At 40.1% G+C, this 19,303-nt stretch overlaps 1 protein-coding gene and 1 long non-coding RNA gene across 3 annotated transcripts in view; one reads left to right on the top strand and one right to left on the bottom strand.

The window, feature by feature from the left end:
* The window catches only part of LOC149661333 (uncharacterized), a 49,236-nt gene that overhangs the window by 382 nt on the left and 29,551 nt on the right, over nucleotides 1-19,303 (bottom strand). The window contains exons 3-4 of one of the 2 annotated variants that reach the window (XR_016368839.1): nucleotides 8,205-8,267; nucleotides 3,081-5,671 (exon numbers count right to left, since the gene is read on the bottom strand). Coding sequence is in view for 1 of the 2 variants with exons in the window: in XM_089842823.1 (XP_089698949.1) it covers nucleotides 3,329-5,671; nucleotides 8,205-8,267 (2,406 nt within the window). In the remaining variant the exon portion in view is untranslated. Of the gene's footprint in view, nucleotides 1-71; nucleotides 5,672-8,204; nucleotides 8,268-19,303 lie in introns of those variants that run through there. The other variant, XM_089842823.1, reaches the window with a different exon arrangement.
* On the top strand, nucleotides 17,484-19,227 carry LOC149661334 (uncharacterized). Its single transcript, XR_016369087.1, has 2 exons — nucleotides 17,484-17,618; nucleotides 18,732-19,227. It is a non-coding gene; the product is annotated as an uncharacterized LOC149661334 (long non-coding RNA).

Below are 19,303 nucleotides of genomic sequence, written 5' to 3' on the forward strand. Positions count from 1 at the left end.
TACAAATGGGATTAATGAATAAATTAGTTTTCAATCAAAAAAATTGTTTTATAGGTCATACGTTGAACTAGATAAAAGTTCTACGAAACTTTGTTAGTAAATTGTTAATACGTTAGTATGAATATTCTAATTTAAAATTAACTATTCGTGCGTCAATCTATATGTTATCAAGAAGCGATATCTATTTTACTAGGGAGAAGATATAAATTCGCCACATTTCTAGCTTTATCTCCAGTCCAAACGTAGGCCAGGAGTTAATCCCCGCCTCTAAATTACAACCAGCATTTCATTGGATCCTGAAAACTCACGTCAGCGCGACGCGAATGACGAAAATTCCGTATTTTCCGACTGAGGAGAGGCGAAATAGCCCGGCCTCCTATTACGTCCCCCCTTCACCCCTTGTATTTTGAAAGGGGGACTGGGACTATGGCGTGCGAATACTTAGGCATCTTATACCTTCTCCCTAGTAAACTAGATAACACTTCTTGATGTTATATAGTGGTAAATAATCAAGTGTGATAACATAAAGTGTTTGTAGGATGAAATAAATAACGACACCACAAAATATTTCCCTACCATAATATAATTTTTGTTTTGTGTTTGTTAATACTCGTTCAATTCAGTTCAATTCAATGATTTTTGATAATGGATCTCCGAGATACAACTGCATGCCATTTTTTTCACTACTTTTTAATAATTAAATCAGCTGGCACTGAGACAACTTCATATAACATTTTAAATTTCTTTTTTTTATGCTTAGCAAACAACAATTGATAGTAGTTTATTAATTGGCCCAAATCACGACACGCTGTTTAAACATTTTGAGAAAACTTTCGAGGAAAAAGTTTATTCAAAAAAAAACTAATTAAAATCCAGCCAGGAAAATTAAATCGAATTAAAAATAATTAAAATTTGGAAAAATTGACCTATGATATTCTTTGGTATTGTTTTTTTATATATATATATATATTTATAGAATTATGATAATTTTAGGAACAGTATCATGCATAGAATCTATCAACATTATTATTAATTACCTTCTGTAATGAAGTTAATTACTTTTAAATAATCTTTACTAGCTGGATCTTAAAAAGTATATTTTTGGATGCGCGCGGCCATTTTTTATTTTTTATTTCCTAAAGCTCTAATACTTGTTTTTTTTTTTATTTTATTTTTTTTTCGGGGGGATTTTAATTGGATTTTTTCTCTTAATTATTATTAATTATAACCATTGCTTAACACCGAACCCTAATCTCTTAACTGGCAAACGTCCTTTATATTTATTTCGTGTACGTTACATTAATCTATTTTTTTCTTATTTAATTTAACTTTTTTTTTCTTTAGCAAAACTTAGATATCGGAATTTATGTCATATTCAAGATATAAGCCACAAAGATAGTTAATAATGCGGTCTTAACCAAGAGAGATAAATCGTCCTACTTGATATATTTATGCTTATGGATAATATTGGGCTTTGATTATATTTGGGGACGGCTAGGGTTAGGGTTCGCAACTTAGTTAAGAAGAAGTCGCTTTATTATTGACCGAAAAATGTGTACGAAATGTCTAGCGCTCTAGCCTTTTTGGCGCCAAAAAGCACACGTGTTTTCTTGTCAATTATTTCAAAATAGGACTAGTTTTAACTCCCGCAGTGGTGCAAAACGTCTAGGGAATTAAACTTTTTCGAACGCCTTTTTCGGTCAGTTTCTTAAACTCTCTAATAGGGGGGAATTTTGTTCAATTGGTAAAATGAAAACTAGGCTTAGGTGTTTCCTAGCTTAATGTAAGAATATAATTAGGCCTAAAATAGTAAGCTTAACGTTCAAAGTATTCTTTCCAGTGGCTTAATATTCTAGAATAATACATATTTTTCCTAATATCATTACGCTGAATTATGTTTAGCTCGATAAAACATGAAACAAAACATCGAGGCCATTTTGTTTTGAGTATATCGTTCGCGGCACGGTTTTGGAACAAACGCGCGCGAGCGTGCGCCATTTTGAATTTAATATTATTATTATTATTCTTTTTATTATTAGTCGTGATAAAAGTTTTATTAATTTTTAAATAGCGGAAAAAACGAACAGCTCTAGCAAAAATAATTTTGAAAAACTCTACGTCACGCCAAACGGGAATTTAAGAAAAACATTATTATATTTTTGGACTCGATTTTTCGTATTTTTTGTGTATATTTTTTTACCTACGTAAATTTTTTTTATTGGTGATAACTTTTTATCGTTATTTATTACTATTCCGTTTTTATTTATTTTGTTTTACTTGAAAGTAAGCAAGGCACTCTGATTTGCAAGTAATTTTTTTTAGCAAAATGAACAGTTAAAATTGACGAAATTAAAACTTTTTTTTAAAAATTTTCATCCTGACTTCTCTAATGGCACTTTTCTTTAAATGTTACCTTTATTTATTTTATTTTTTTGCGCGCCGTATTTTTATGTTTACCAACTACGCTTGTTTGTTTGTTTGTATTTTATGGGAACGATGAACAAAGATATACTGTAGATTTTTATTTTATAGAAAGGCCTAAGTTAAAAACCACAATTTGGGCTGGGCACCTCTAAAACCTTTCGACGCCAAAACGAAAAACAACTTTCTTTTTTCAAATCAAAAATCATTATAAATCTACAGGTAACTTGCGGACCGATTTTGATGGTACCGAAATCTATAGAAGTAAATGATTTTCCACCTCTATTTAAACTATATTCGATTATTTTTAGGTTTAGTGCGGATAAAAGTGGTCATTTTTTACTCCGGATTAATCTTGAGAGTTTCAGAATTGGAAAACTGTGGATGAGCGAGTGATTAATTAAAAAATGAAGACTATAAAATAATCGTTTTTCGTTTGGTAGCGGATTGGTCTAGAGGCGCTTGGAGAAGGGGGACGAGAAAAAGGGCTCGAAAGACGCCTCGACTACTTCAACTTTATAATTCTCGAATATAGGCCTAACTATCTCGGTTTAATTTATATTTTAAAGATAATGACGTTTTTATTGTTAGAGAGTTAATTATTAGTTTATTAATGGTGGGGGTTTCAGTTTTAGTTTTTTTATTCGCGTAAGTTTTACCTTTGGAGTTTATTTCGCGCCATTTTCCATTTTGGCCTTGGACCCGATCTTTCGTGGGTTGGTGGCTACCTCGTGTCCGATTCTTCCTGCTTCTGGGATGTCCCGCGCGAACGCGGGGTCCTGTTGGTGGTTTGCTTGTCTGATTCCTGTCCGTTTACGTGTTTCTCGACTCGTGTAAGTAGTCTTTCGGGGTGGGATGGTTGAGGGTTGAGATTGTTTTTGGGGAGCGCGTCCCGATTCGGGTCGGCCTACGAGTGTTTCAATCGTAGCACTTTCAAGGGAGATCTATTGCGTAATTGTTGAAGACTAGCCAACGGTGATAGTTGGGCCATTTTGGCCCTGGCCGACATCTTGGTTTGTTTGCGCGGGCTGTTGTGCGGAGATAAGAGCGGCTTGGACAGCGATTCGCCCCACATCTCCGCGATCTCGAAGGTGGCCGGAAAGACTTTAGTTCTGGATGGAGAGCCTCTCCAAGGGTCCATGGCGTCGACTATAGCCGAGCGAGTTGAACCCCCGCCACTTCCGTTTCTGGTGGGCGATTCGCTCCAACCATCGGTCGCGAAAGTAGGCTGACGAATCTCCATTTTAGCTGGCGATATCTTGGCCGAGCGCATTTTAGCCACCAGGGGCTGCACCTCGGGGGCGAACGAACGACTTCCGCTTTTCTTTGATCCCAACAAGCCCGAACCGGACTTTCCCATTTTCAATCTGGACCTGGAAGGATTTTCTTTCCACAACGACGGTTTGGCCAGCAATTCGATGGCAGCAGACGGCAACGATTTCTTGGTGACAGGCTCGATGACGCGAGGAGCGTCTTTGAACGGATTGCGATCGAGTTCTCCCTCGGTTTCCTTGAAAAACGAGGGCGTCGGCGGCGGAAGGGTGTTGACAGGCGTCGTTTGAATGGCCGTTGAGGTCATCGGCTTCGAAGGTTTAATTTTGGCTTCGATTTCGACATCGGATCCGGTCGTCGATAAGAATACTCTGGGGCTGATGTCTGGAGACGCCGCGCATTTCGAGGGCTTTCTTGGCGGCGGCTCCAAATGAGCAAAGGCAAATTCTCTCGTCTCCGGGGACTCAGTCGTCGAGCCGCCGGATGTGGCGAAAGGTTTGGCACGCGTGGAGGGCGTGTTCGTCCCGGAACCAGGTGTTGGTGGTCGGGAAAGTTCCTTCAAGGGATCAAAAAGAGCTAAAGGCTCGTCGGCATCTCCGTTTTCCACAAGAGACGACTTTGGCGAGGCTTTGTTTCGAGCGCCTGAAGAAACTGGACTGTTCGCCCAAGGATGGTGAGCGTCGGCTTTGACCGGTGTCAGGATTTGAGGATTGAATCCTCGACCATTTTCGCTGATCATTTCGGGGAAATCGTCAAGAGGAGAAAGAACGTCGCTCGGGTCGGAGTGAACTTCGGCGGCTGTGACGACCAACCCTTGTCCATATTCAGAGGCAACGTCCGGAGATTGACGTGCGCGCCGTTCCTGACCCGAAAAGGAAGCGGGAGAAGAGTGGGCGCGAGATGATAATGTAGATGGCGTCGGCGATGACGATGAGGATGGCGATGAGCGTCTGTGGGCTGTTGTCTTCTTGGGCGAGGCATCCGAGACTATTTCTGGTACTCGGCGAAGTTCCGCTGACTTCTTTCTTCCGGGTGTCTCCGGGCGCTTTCCCCGGTCTTTGGCCCTTCGCGGTGGGGAATCCCTCCACGGTTCGGGATCGGCGTGAACTTCGGCGCGAGTTATTTGTCGGGGTTCCTTAGCCGCGCTGGCGCCGTTGGAAGACATCGAAGACGACGAACGAACGGAAGAAGAACTCAACGGCCGATTGGAAGAACTCGTTCCTGGCTCGGACTGTAACTTCGGCGGCGAAGCTTGCCAGGGGTCAGATGATCGAGACCATCGAAAGTCGGAAGAAACGGAGGTGGACGCTACCGCCGCTCCGGCAAGGGAGGAGGATTCTATCACGGCGGCGCAACCGTTTTCCGCCCTTAACCTTATTGCTCGCGCCAGGGAGAGAGGGTCGTAAAGGTCCGCTTCTTCTTTTTCCGGAATGGTAAAGAGCATCGAAGGTTTTCCGGCGAATGGAGCGACTCGTGGTCGGGCGCTCTTCGAAGAAGAAGGGTCGTTGGGTGAACGTGCTTCGGGACTGTCACGTTCGGGAGCCGCTTTCAGGTGGGCTGCCGTTACGGCCGCCAGGGCCAGTCGATTGGTCGGGTCTGAGGCGGCAGATGATCGCCTCCTCTGGTTATTATGTTTGTGAAGGACGCACTTGGCGTGAGCCCCCAGCGGGACGGCGCCGTCTAGACCGGCGACCAGAGAAGGAGGCGCGCCTCCGTTGGCACTTGCCGCCTGCCTTAGGGCGGCCACGGGGAGAGAAGCCAAGCTTCCGGGCGGGATGGGTGTCGGTGCCGGGCAATTTTTGCCCGGACCAGACTGCTTCAACCGGAGGATTTTCGTCCGGCAAATGACGCATCGAAGAGGCAAGAGACGTTGAGAAACCGTCATCTGAATCGTTTTAACGAAACATTTGCGGCAGACCACTCGATGGCCACAGGGATAAGTTTGCATGGTTGCTTTGGCACTGATACATATGACGCACTAGACAATGAAAAAAAAAAATCAAGAAAAATACGGAATGATCAAAAAATAATCTTAAGCGAAAAAGGTTTAGAGAAAATGTCAAAGGTCCGTAGGCCTATAGTTTGCTTTTTTTCAGCCGGAGAAAATGGATGACTAGCGCATGAAAGAATATAATTACGCCCTCATCAATAAAGTTTACGCCCTCTTTAACTTCGAATATCGCCTCCATATAGTCTGTAAAAAATCCCACAAAATTTTGAGTAAGGCCGCTCCAAATCCCGCGAGTCTTCGAAAAACATCCTCTTTTTAAAGGTTAACTCAAATCCCTAATAAAAATTCGTGTACTGGTATAAGTAAATACTTTAAGCCCCTATCCAAGAATTCTGTCAAACTTGAAACCTTTAATCCATAATAATAAAAACGGGGGCTTTTTCCTCTACATTGATCTGATTAGGCCCTAGAGGCTTCCTGCATGGCTCATGCACTTGAACGTATTAGTTTAATTGCTCGTTTTACGAGCTAGAACACAAAAAATCTCTTAACGGTCCAACTTTTATCTGATAAAACAAAGACAAATAAATGTTTCCGAGCGTGGAGCAGCTGCTCTCTGGAGTGAGAAAAGGGATTCTACGTTACAACTTCAGCAACCCGACAAATATTGTTGTCGCATGACTAGTAAAACCGACTCAAAAATCCAAAATCGTAAAACTTCTGAATTTCGTGCACCGTGTGAAATATTATACAAAATCCTTATTATTATTTAGTAGAAGTTAGTTCTCAACATTATTTGTTGGGCCATTTATAAAAATACTTGTCCACTTTGGACCATAGATAGTGAAAATAGCTTAGTTTCAAATAGGACTACTTCTTCATTTAATTTCGCTACCAGCTCCTACAACTTCTTTACACATTTTCCCAGCATAACACCTGTATATATGGGTAGATTTTTTGAAGAAGTTTCTTGGGTTGGTCGTTTTGAAAGATGAGAAACGTCTCGAATAAAAAAAATCCTTTCGAGGAGCTATTTGATGCCTATGAGCTATTCTTTCTGGCACTTTACAAGAGTTTTTTATTTTCTCTATTTTTGTCCAATGCCTATTCTCCATTGTAGCGAAGGATAAAAAGCGGAAAGTTGAAAGGTGGGGTTAGCAGCTCGCTAACCTTTTTGGGTTATAAAAATTTAACGAGTTTTCTTGACTTTAATACTGAGCTTTCTTATCACCTTAGCTTTCAAGTAATAATCTTTTAGTTTCAGCCCTTTTCACCAAAAATTCCACTTAGGTACATTAAACCATAGATAACTTTAGGTATTAGTGCGGTTACTATACTGGGTGTTTCAAAGCGTCGTCAACCAGTCTCTCTGTAGTCAAGAAACTATATTTTATTAGATGTTACCTTAGAGGGAATAAAAGGCAATGAAAATTTTGGAGTCAAAAACTCAATTTTGTTAACGTAACTATTTAAATATGATTTCAAATTTGATTGAAGTTGTCGATGATTGGTTTTCTTTAGTAGGTTATACAACCACTTAAATTTTGATTTAAAACGTCATTAGTTATAAATGCCTATTTCAGCATTTTTGAAGGAGGAATATTTATGATATCTATGCTTAAGAACAAAAACTCCTTTTCTCCGACCATCATAACTTTTTGGACCGCCCGAATAAATTACGCGTGCGCATTTTCATGCAAATAGCGTTTCATTACTTTCTTCCCCTTCTACCACTTTTACTGGAACCAAAAAGAAAAAAATCCTTAGGGAAAATTTACAGAGGAAAATCACGAATTTGAAACAAGCTGGATACAGGTCTATAATCAGTTTCACAGTGTAAATAGCACTGTGGCGTTGACGCGAGAAAACAGTCTAGTCTATCCGAACTGAAGTCATTTTCTACCTTCCTAATAAATAACCGCGATAAATAATTGAGATAATATTGTCAATGACATCGTGGGGAATTATGAAAGTCCCAAAATTATAAATATTAAAGCTTTCGCGACATCTTAGAGAAGAACTTGCATGGGGTACTAAGTCACAAACTTTTGGTATATAGCCTACAAAATAAGAAATTCAAGGAAGAACAAAAATTAATCGTTTTCCCCGGATATATGATGGAAAAGGTGGGAAATGGCTGTTCAACTTATTTTTAGCTATCTCTGTCGTTAGCTAAAGTACGATAGAGAGCTAAGGTCGCGGGCATTGGGGAGACTTTAGAGGAAAACGTATCCCCATCTCCGATTATGGCAAGCGAATGTCTCCCAAAGGGGCTTTCTCCGAAGATCAAAGATTTCCCACGGGTTTAGTAACTTTAGTTTTCCCAGCCAAAGGTAACATCTAGTGGATTATCGAAATTTACGGTGGAACGAGTTAAAAACACCTTTAGTTCGGTTCTGTTCAATCCCCCAATGAATCAAACTCTTTTATATTTCCTTCACCAGCGCTTTTATGATTTAGGAAAAGATAGTTTCAAAAAAACGTTGAATGTACTTAGGCCTAATGTTTTTCTTTTTAATATATTAAATGGTAAATAAATTGTAGGGAATAAAAAAGTTACCTCTTCATCTTGAGATGACGCTAGCTCTGGTTCATGCTCTTCCAACCTCGTCAGGAGTTTATCCTTAAAAAGAAATATAAAAAGGGTTTTAATGAAAAATTAATGGACAACATTCAAAGCTAGAGCGTTGTGGTGGTGACGCATTTACGAGTGGTTATACTTGTATAATTCTAAAATATATTTAGTATTAACTAGCTTAGCTTCGGCGCAGTTCAGTTCAATTCAATTTAGGATTAGTAGCCTTCGGGCCAAAAATTCTTTTGAACGAATATTTGATTAATCTCAAACTCTCGAATTACATTTTAATATAAACCTAAATTTTGAATACAATGACGGGATTTTCATATCAAAAATGAATTTTCTAAAATTTAAACTAAAATTTCCATACCAACAGATGGGAAAATCGATTCTTTCTTTTTATGGCTTTCACATTGCGAAAGATTTATAGCTACGAGATTTTAAATTTGAACGAGTATTCTCGAGACGTTACATCGACCACATACAGGGTGTTTGTGAAAGGTCCATCAATAATGAAAGGGCGTATTTATTGGGCCATTTTGAGTCGAAAATGTTCTATGACATTTTTCCGTTCGGGCCACTGTTTTCAAGTTATGATTGGAGTAATTTACGGATGACCCCTTAAATTTAATTAAGAAATTGAAAGACAGCGCTAATTTAATGAAGGGGTCATCCCTAAAATATTCAAATCATAACTCGAAAACCGTGGCTCGGACGGCAAAATGTCATAGAACATTTTCGACTCAAAATGGCCCAATAAATACGCCCTTTCATTATTGATGGACTTTTCACAAACACCCTGTATATTTAACGTATGTTTTTTTCCAATTCCGTATCTTTTCATTCAAATTTATTTCCAAAAATTCTTGAATGCTTAAGAACCACCTTAATCTTACAACAAATTCTTGGTTCTAAAAGCGAGGTCCTCGTTTTCCGTACCGCTTTCAAGTTAGATTGACTTCTTCTATAGGGATAGCTGACAGAAACGTATATAGCAAAGTCTTTTCATTTTGATGACGTAAAAAGCCAGGACAGAACAGGGAAGGGGATATGTATGTCCCTTTTACAACATTTTGAAAGTTACGAAATGAAAAAGATAGAAGTTAGAAAAATAATTCAAATCCTGAGAAGAGGTTGTCTAACTTGTCCCCGTATTTCACGAATTATATTTTACAAACTGACGGTACCAACAATACTCTAATAGCAGACGACACTAGATTTTATTAAAACAAACTCATTAGTAACATCAGGGATAGATTTAATTTTAGAAGTAGGAATGGAGAACGGTTAGTATTTACTTCACTCTTCTTTCATACCCCTCCGTTCCGTGGAAGGGGGTCCGGGACTTTGACGCTCGCCCACATTACTCTGTTCTCCATTCCTACTTGTCTAAAATAGCAGACAACACTAGATTTTATTAAAACATACTCGTTAGTAACATCAGGGATAGATTTAATTTTAGAAGTAGGAATGGAGAACGGTTAGTATTTACTTCACTCTTCTTTCATACCCCTCCGTCCCGTGGAAGGGGGTCCGGGACTTTGACGCGCGCCCACATTACTCTGTTCTCCATTCCTACTTGTCTAAAATTAAATCTATCACTGGTAACATCATACGTAATACAATACTACATTTGGCATGGACCATGAGCCAACGGCGAAATTTTCCGCTCCGCTTGTTTGTAACAAATTTATAAGGTAATACGAAACCATAAACAGCTCGGGCGGAAACATTTTCTAACAAAGCATTTTTGTCAAAAAGAATATCGTTTATTTCTCTAGAGAGATCATTCCTCAAAAGTATAAATCTCCGCTCTCCAAACTCTTTATAGGTCCTTAAGGATGAAATAGCAACGCTCCCTTTTGGTTGCTACGTAACACGAATTCCAGGAAAAATAGGATCATTAGTGATAAACCGTGCTATCGCGATGTTTACGTTGCCAACGTTTACTTTGGCTAAATTCAATCTCTGTATATTCGATCAGTCACATTTTTAGCATGGCCTAGAATGCTTCTGAGTCAGTTTAGCATTGGTAAAAATCAAGATATTTTTAGCCAAATAATCTCTTAATTAAATCAAGGTTTTTTTATACATATGAATGATAGTTTTATCACGCCATATCGATTATCAATGGAGTAAAATCGTGACAGAATGAATTAACCGATAAAATCGGTTCGTATATAGATTAGAACACGGTCAATATACTTGATAAAGTCAGGCTGAAATCCAGTACGAGAATGACGGGCGAAAATTGATTAAATGCGGATGAGTTTCTTTTTGGTTCATCTCCCTGAGATTAAGTCGGTATTAGACATTGCGTGCGTCACTTTGCAAGAAGTTTCGCTCCCATAGGTGACATTCTACCACATAACTTCAACGTTCTTACAAAGCTGGATACGTTTTGTTTTAAATTAGCATCTATCTTGCAGTGGAAAATTTCGGAATGAATAGATTTATTATTTATCGCTCGCTTTTCCCAATCAATAGAGTTTGTCGAAGATAAACTGATATAAATACGTCACGACCAATAAGTCGTCGTACGCCCAACCAATAATCTAATACTTGACCGAACTTCAGACAGTTTCCCAAACCCTTTTCTACCTCAAGTTAGGCTTAACTGCTGTCTCTCATTTCACGGAGAAATAGGTAGCTAAGGTAGTAAGACCGTGCCAAGCTTGACCTAAATCGGAAAACGCGAAATGATCAAGATCGAGGAAGCGTCACAAATGATCTCTTCTCACGATATCCGCCTCCGTCGACCTTCTACCGATTTTAGGGGTCATCACGTGACCCCCCAAGCTACTCCTTCTCAAACTCCCAATACTCCTATACGAATAAACTCTTATTGGCTAAGCATCTTTTTGTTTAGTAAATTTTATCTCATCCTGAACCGATTTCTTCTCAACATTTCTTAAATAAGTATTTTATAGATAACGCGGGCGCAGGATGGAAATATGAATTATCGCGTTACGCAATCTTCTTTTGCTATATTTTATCGTGTCTTTGCGTCATTTAGGGATTTTAAAGAGCAAAAAAATAATGTAATGGAGTTTTTCGCATTCTCGCACCGGTAATAATCGCGAACTTCGGTGGAAAGGGACCATTATTCAAGAGTATTCCAGTTAAAATACTTCAGAACAAGGCTTAAGTTTTGTTACTAATAAGAAATAGGCCCTCGAAATTTCGTCGCGACGTTTTACCAATATTTTGTATGAAATTTTATTGGCGTTCTCATTGACACTTCATTAACTTATTATAGGAAGATCCTGATAAACTCACTAATTTTTGCAAATATTATATACTGAGGTCAGTCACCACGAAATTCTCAGGGCCTATAGGTGCCCCCAAGGAGATGAAAAAAAAAAGAAAAGACGTTTATCCAAAAGTTTTGCTGTGAAAAATGCAAAAATAGCGTTTTGGAAGATTTACGTGTATGTTTTATATAAAGAAAACATCAAAACGATGTACAAACACACCCGGTAACATCGTAAAAAGCGTTAAAAGGTATACTTTTAAGTAATAAAAAGTTTAGAAACCGCGCCTTAAAAACTCAACTCCAAAAAATAAAAGTATGAGTTGAATTATTTGTTTCACTGAAAAGTAGATAAATATTAAATTTATCTGTCAGTCTTTTGGAAAGCGTGACATGCTTTTTGATGTGTTAGAAATAACTATATTATCTAACTAAATACTTGATATTTTCATCATAAAACATTCCATCGGAAAAACACTATGGATGTTCATGTAAAAACTGTTTAAAATTAAGTGTTCAGGGTAAGCCCACTTACAGGCTCAAAGATATCATGTATTTCACCATGAATGAATGAATGAATGGTTTATTGACCCTTTTGATTACAAATCCCTTTTGGAACAGGGAGGAACCCTCTAACGTGGGTTCACAGGTCCGAAAATAAAAAAAAAAACTAAAACAAAGCATTAAATGTCGTACAATAAAAAAACACTAAATTAATATTTACACGTTACAAAGTCAACAAGAAAACTATTTACAATTATGTACAATGACAGCTGATCGACATATGATTCAATCCTTTAATAGGGCATGGGGCAGAGAAGGCGCAATTTCGCCCAATTGGCTAAAATACTTTTTGTGATAGTTATGACTTCCATATTTGGCCTATCCCCGAGAGATAGGCTATCCGCCAGGGTAATGGGCCCAAACCTCAGGTACGGGGCTCTTGCTTGTGCCAGGGCCGGACAAAACAGCACTACATGCTCGATGTCCTCTAAGACCTCCCCACAGAGAGGACAGCCGGCCACCTCCTTATCAAAAATGTGGGAAAGACGAGCGGATGTTGCTAACGCCCCCGTCCGGGCCAGGAAAAACAACCCACTAGCAAGGGAATTATCATAGAAAGGTTCTATGCCCGGTGTTTCCTTTAACGAATACAGGTTCAGACTCGGATGGTCAGCAACATCCCTCCGCCATTGTGCTTGAGAATACTCAGCAACAGCCTTATCTACCTTGGCATACCACTCATGTAACGATTGAACCGAGCTCCGGGACACTCCGGCACCATAGTTTTCGTGAAAAAACTCAACGCGCTTTAGCCAGGTAGTTTTCCTGGGCATTGCTCGAATATAGCAAAAAACCCGCTGTGCAATGCGCATGTCGTCCATAAACAATAACCGACCCAGATAGCGGAGCTTACTTTTAGCCTCCCTCTCCTCGAAGGCAGACCAGGCCATTTCACCCTTGACAGCGGCATATGATGTAATAAAGTTACCCCCCAACGCGGCCTTACCCACGGTAAATTGAGCCTGATTAAGTCGACGACTCGTATTAGACGAGAAACACATAACCTCATTCGCGTAGGTTAACGCCGGAACCGCGACAGCCTTCCATAGTGTCCTCATAACATTGTACTTATTGTACGAGTGGTACCCCTTGTGCTTTATGGCACCAGCCAGACGGGTGGCCTTAGCCATCACAATACTTTCCTGCGGTTCCAAAAACTTCCCCCTATTCGATACCTTTACACCTAGGTAGGTTACCTCAGTCACTTCTGCTAATACGCAACCTTGCAGGAAAACAGGGTCGGACCCCCTCTCAAAAGGCAAACTATTTTCGAGGACTACACATTTATCTGGGCTAAAAGCCAACCCATATTCCGCTGCGTAGGACCCACAAATATCCAAAATGGCTTGCAGCCCTACCCGCGATTCAGCAACAACAAAAATATCATCCGCAAAAAATCCACCCACTACCCGAGATTCCCGCGTCGCGCCGCCAGGGTACCTAAGCGTAAAACCGAGGTTTGAAGCCCTTAGGGCCCTGTCGAGAGGTTCCAGATATAGTGCAAAGAGGAGAGGAGACAGGGGACACCCCTGTTTTAAACCCACCCCACTGGACACGAAATCTGTTACCACATCCCCAAACCAAAACCGGTACTTTACATCCTCATAAAGCCTATCCAAGAGAGTAACAAAATGACCTGGAATGCCTAGGGTCACCAGCAACGCCCACAACCGAGTCCTACAGACGCTATCGTAAGCCTTTCGTAGGTCCAGAAAAGCGAATAACGCTGAACGTTGTTCAATTCGAGCAATGTCCAACAACTGGTATACTATAAAGAGACTATCAGCCCCTCGCCTATCCCGCCTGAACCCGTTCTGTAGCTCCCCCAAGATATTATTGGTCTCAACAAAATGTTCCAAGCGTGTTTTTAGAATTGCCACAAATACCTTAGAGACGCACTGTGATAAGGCAATTGGCCGGAACGAACTCAGATTTTCAATGTCCTTCCCTCCACCTTTGTACAACAATTTTATTTCCGTGAGGCCCCACGTCTCTGGGACAGTCGAATTTTGTAGGACTCCATTAAATAGTTCGCACAATACCCGACGCGAGCACCCGTTCAGGGATTTTATGAGGTCATACGAAATAGAGTCAGGCCCCGCCGCCTTTCCCGTGGGGAGAGCGTTGAGAACTGTATCAAGCTCATGGGGAAGAATATCATCGTGGAGAGAGTCGTCATACTGCATCTCTACACCGCCTTGCAGCCCGGGAAGGAACGCGTGACATTTTATGAAAGCTTCTTCCTCGGCCTGGTAGAATTCCGAGACTCGTAATCTAATAGCCTCTGGACCTGATATAAGATTAAAACCATCCTCCGCCTTTACTGCCGCCAGGGTCTGAGATGGGTGTGGCGGGTTAAATAATCGCCAAAACTTTTTACCAGCCAAACGTTTATCAGATAAAATATCCTGTTCCATGGCCCGATTTACTTCTCTAATCTTGCTTGCTACAAGCTGCGCGACTTCACGTTTACGGGCACAATAGGAGTTCCAAAGCTCCTGGATGTACTCCGGCGAAACCGTACTCGAGTGACGGCGGCCTTCCCTCGCGGCTTTACGATAACTACGATTTGCCTTTTTGCGTTGTTGGATAGCCATTTTAACGTCATGGTCGAACCAGCGCTTCTGTGGGCCTCGCGTACTTTTCCCCGACGACTGTCCTAACGTGTTAGAAGCCGCGGAAACCACGATAGATTGGAACTCTTCCAGCGTTATAGACGTCGTGTCACTCAAAGCTTCGTTGACCGTTCTTTGATAGGACTCCATTTTGGCAGGAACATCTGTCCGCCAACGCGGTCGCGAACGCGCCGGAACCACCGGTTCACGACGTCGACCCGAGATGTCTAAAGACAGCGTGATCGCGTTATGGTCACTGCCCAGGCTCAAAAAACCGTCCTCATCAATATCCATGCGCGACAGAATTCGTAGGAACTGATCATTTCCCAGTGCATAGTCAATGGTGGTAGCCAGCCCCCGAGCCGACCAAGTGAATCTGCCCACGCACACTTCACTGAGTGTGTTTAGGATCGTGAGATCTTGATCCATAGCCCATGACACGAATTTGCGACCCGTCTGATTATCACGACCATCTAGCTCCGGAATATGGGCGTTGAAATCGCCTAAGACGCAGACCGGTTTCCTACCATTGGTAGTTAACTGTGATAAATCCCTCGCGAGACACTGTAAAATGTTGGCGTTCCAACTCACGTCTTCTTTATCCGTCGCGAGATATACCACTCCGATAAGAACCTCAACCGATCCGCACCTGATTTCGATCCACATGTGTTCCTCGCAGGACCGCAAAAGTTTGCATGGGGTGGGGTCCGCAACCACGACTCCTAGACCACCACCTTTTTTCGCTCCCCTCTGTCTATTTAAGCCAAACCATTGGAACCCTGGACAAGATTCTGGGCTCTCGTCATCGCGCAGATGAGTTTCAGCCACCGCGAAAACCGCAGTGTTCGTTTGGGTCATCTGGGGATACAACTCAGACCACAGTTCGCGCTTGCGCCCGCTTTGAATGTTTAAAAATGATATTTTGAATGTGCTATTTACACGCGATTTACCATAGCCCCTGTAGAAATGTGTTTCCTGCTAAGCGTCAGTGTTCAGGGTGAAACCGAATAACAGGAGAATTTGCAAATATATTAGATTTAAATATAAACAAACAATTAGGAAATTTTAATGTTAAAAAGTGTGGAAATTAAAAAAAATTAATTAAATTTTCTATACTATTGCACTTTATATATTAAATTTCTCTTAAACATTATTATTTTCTCAAGAATGTTTAGACGAAATTCCAATAGGCCAAACATTCATTTAAAAAGAATAAAAATAAGTTGATAGGGGTTAGAAAACTTTTGGACTTGAAATGAGAATATTTATAAGCATTCTTTCCAAGAAAGGGAACTTAGCAGGCTTCTCTTTCAGATAGCTCGTTAAAGCTTAATGAGACGATAAAACTAATAGGGTTAAACCTTGGTCGAGCCTCTCCTTTGGCTGAGCCTGATACCAGTATTAATGGCAATAAGGAAAATAAGCGATTAAGCCCCACCGCTTTCTCAATTAATCGCAACCGGAATAGTCCATAATAAAAGACCCTGTCCTTAACACGAGGAACAGTATCAGAGCAGGGTAAACTCCGAGGTGTAAAACTGCCTGTCTTTTCCCTAATAATAATGTCCGCCATTAAACCTTCAAGGCTTATTCGCTTTTGCAATATTTATATTCGTTAAACGTAAATGAAGGTGCCCGTATCAAATCCCTGCAAATCCTAATTTTCTAATCTATTCCATAATGCCCTCATGGCTGACTAACTGATAAATAAAGTAGAGCCCAAACCGCGTGCGTTACCTTGGAAGCTGAATTTCCCCATGGAAGTTACTTTTCGGTAGTAGCATACTCACTAAAGGAAGTGTTTTTCTATTCGAAGTCATCTTAGAAAATGGCAGTCAGAAATGTTAAAGACATACTTTATAACAATATTCTACAGATATTTAAAATGGCTGAAACAAAACCAAGACATCTTGACGGGGTAGTGTAATTCATTGCTAGTTAACTACCAATGGCTTTCTTATTAAAAGGAAAACTGAGTAAATTCATGGTGAAACGTGAATACCCGGAAGGATTTTCTGTTAGTGACGTAGCTTTAGAATTCCTAGAATGTCAGCTTGTTGAAGGAGGAAGGGGAAGATGAGTGCCTTTGTTTTAGTCGATAATTATAACGCTTTGTTCTTTGGAGTCTTTGGAATTTCATTCATTCGCCTCAAGATTTTTCGCAAAGGCTTTTTCCCATACATTTTCATAACGCGATTGAGTGTGCATCCTTGGTTAATTAAATCTGATTAAATCATGATTACAATTAATTACGCTCAAGAGTAACTCGGAAACAAAGCCTTCTAATAGTAAAAAGCTAGCTGCTTTCTGAGTCCTCTAAATAAAAGGCACCCAGTTTCTACTAAATTCCAAAATTTAAATTGAATCGTCATCCGAAACTTTCCCCAACTTTCCAGCTTTAAAGGAAATGAAATATAAACCAATTTAACGAGCCACATTATTTTTCGGGGTTGAAAAAAGAAACGACTTGTTATCTTTTTTGGGGCAAGTTAGGTCGCGGTAATCCACGGGCTCCTGGGGATTTTCCCGGGATTCGTGCAGCTGCGGTATAAAGGGTTATACGAGGTCGACGTCTAACTTCCGGTCAGTAGCTGCTCAAATTGACCAAGCTCTTCATTTTTAGCGTCACGAACTAACAGCCGGCCGCGCCACGGTCATTTCCGTTTCCGGTCACTCTTTCAATCCTTTACAGGCGTTCACGTTCACGACGTACTTATGGCTAGGCCTCGGTAAGTTCAGTGATTCATAGCCAATAACGAAAGGTACAAAGAAAGGGAAACGTACGGTGACGTCATTATAACCCTTTCCATATTTCCGCGTTACCTCTGTCATTTACCTAAAGTCTCTGTTAGGTATACTTCACTCATTATTAGAGAGAAAATTGGGAAGATACGATGTCACATCCTCGATAATTTCGAGAAAGAACTACTAACCCTAACGTGATGTGATAAACAAATTATACAGGTAATTTTTCAAAGAGAGCGGTGCAGGTAATTTTGGCACAGCTAGGGGGCTATGCCTGTCAAATTGCCAAGGCTTAGGAAACTAACTTGACTACGGGAGGGTGAAGTTCTAAATGAAACTAGCAACAATAGGAAGATGCTGTTGGAGCGCGGGAAGTTAGAGAAGAAAGGAAAAGAAAGGAGAATCCCGTAGTTTCATTAATCACTTTTGACAGCTTGTAATTAAAGACGGCTAAGGTCACGTGTAAGAAAAGCGCTGAAAAAAAATACTAATGTAGAGCTCTACACGTCTCTTGACACCAGCGTGGATACTGTCTAGATTCACTCGGTTTAACGCCAGGAGACTTTTACTTTTTTCCATCTATGCTTGGGTGAACTAATTATAAAAAAAAAGAAAAAAAAGAGGTGGGGGGGGGCGAATAAAGAAATCTAACAGAAGGGACGTTAGTCATACTTTGCACTCTATTCAGAACTTACCTCCCTTAATAAACGACAGGGTGAAGTGGGAGATAATTAAAAAAACACACAGATTTAGCTAATCACAATTACGCCAAAAAAAGAAAAATGGCTTCGCTTAACAGATTTGCGATTTTTTTTTCACTATATGCGCTTATAATTCCGCTGATAAGCGAAGTTTGAGAGAGATTACTTTAAAAAAAATAATTTAAGGTAACTTTTGCTATATGTTCTCAAGTGAACGTGTTAGCTAATTTAACTATGTTTAGGAAACGTGGTCTAAACCAAAGGCAGCTCACAACGTACCCTTGATATTTTGATAATCAATTGCATTTATCATTCACTAGTTTGTATAACTATACGAGCTAAGCCTTGGCGAGAAAACTACGCCTCAGAACCGAAAAAAATTCCGTATTTCAATTTTTCACATCTTAACTCAATAATACTCTATATATTTCTCGGTATTCAAATCTCTATAAAAAAAATAAGCCGCTTAGAGCGTCTTGCGTATTTCATGGTATATAAGTCTTTTATAGTAACTCAAAATGAAATATACAAATCATTTTCTATTCCCCCCCCCCATCCCCATTTAATTTCCAGGAATTTTTTTCTCTATACTATGAAGTTACAGTGGAAGAATTTTTACCATTTTTTGTAGGAAAATATTCCATTTGGCATGCTGCCTTTTTAAACACATACAGACAGGACCCTCTATAAATAATGGAAAAGGATTATGGGCCCCCAGAATCCTCTTCCCGCCTTTTTTATCTTCAAGATGCCCTACAAGAAGGAAAAAAAATAGAGAACTATAACAAGAGGAGTAGAAAGACTGGTTGGCGCCATCGTTCGCAACTTCTGCCAGTAGTTCCAAAGAATGACTTTAGACCGAGAAAGAAACGGGTATAGAAAAGCACTAAATAAAAGCTAGAGAATCAACTCCCATTGTTATAATTCCCTCTGGTACCATAGAGAAATGTTAGAGTTGAAAAAGTTGGTAGAGATTATAGAATTTGTCATTCTTCTGTCTGAGTCGCTTGGACAAAAGTCGAAGTATAAGCTTGACCACTCTAAAAACTATTTTGATTGTTACAGACAAATTAAAGATTATAAAACTGTATTATATAGAATAAAATAATTCTCAATTTTGAAAGAAACATTCTTAAAACTTTCTTGACTTCAAATACCAGGACTTCATTCATCTTAATGGTAATATTGGTTGTAAAATGACCC

This window comes from Phalangium opilio, unplaced genomic scaffold, assembly GCF_054372755.1.
Source record: "Phalangium opilio isolate 3A_F unplaced genomic scaffold, DU_Popi_V2 ptg000070l_1, whole genome shotgun sequence".
NCBI classification, from domain to species: domain Eukaryota; kingdom Metazoa; phylum Arthropoda; class Arachnida; order Opiliones; family Phalangiidae; genus Phalangium; species Phalangium opilio.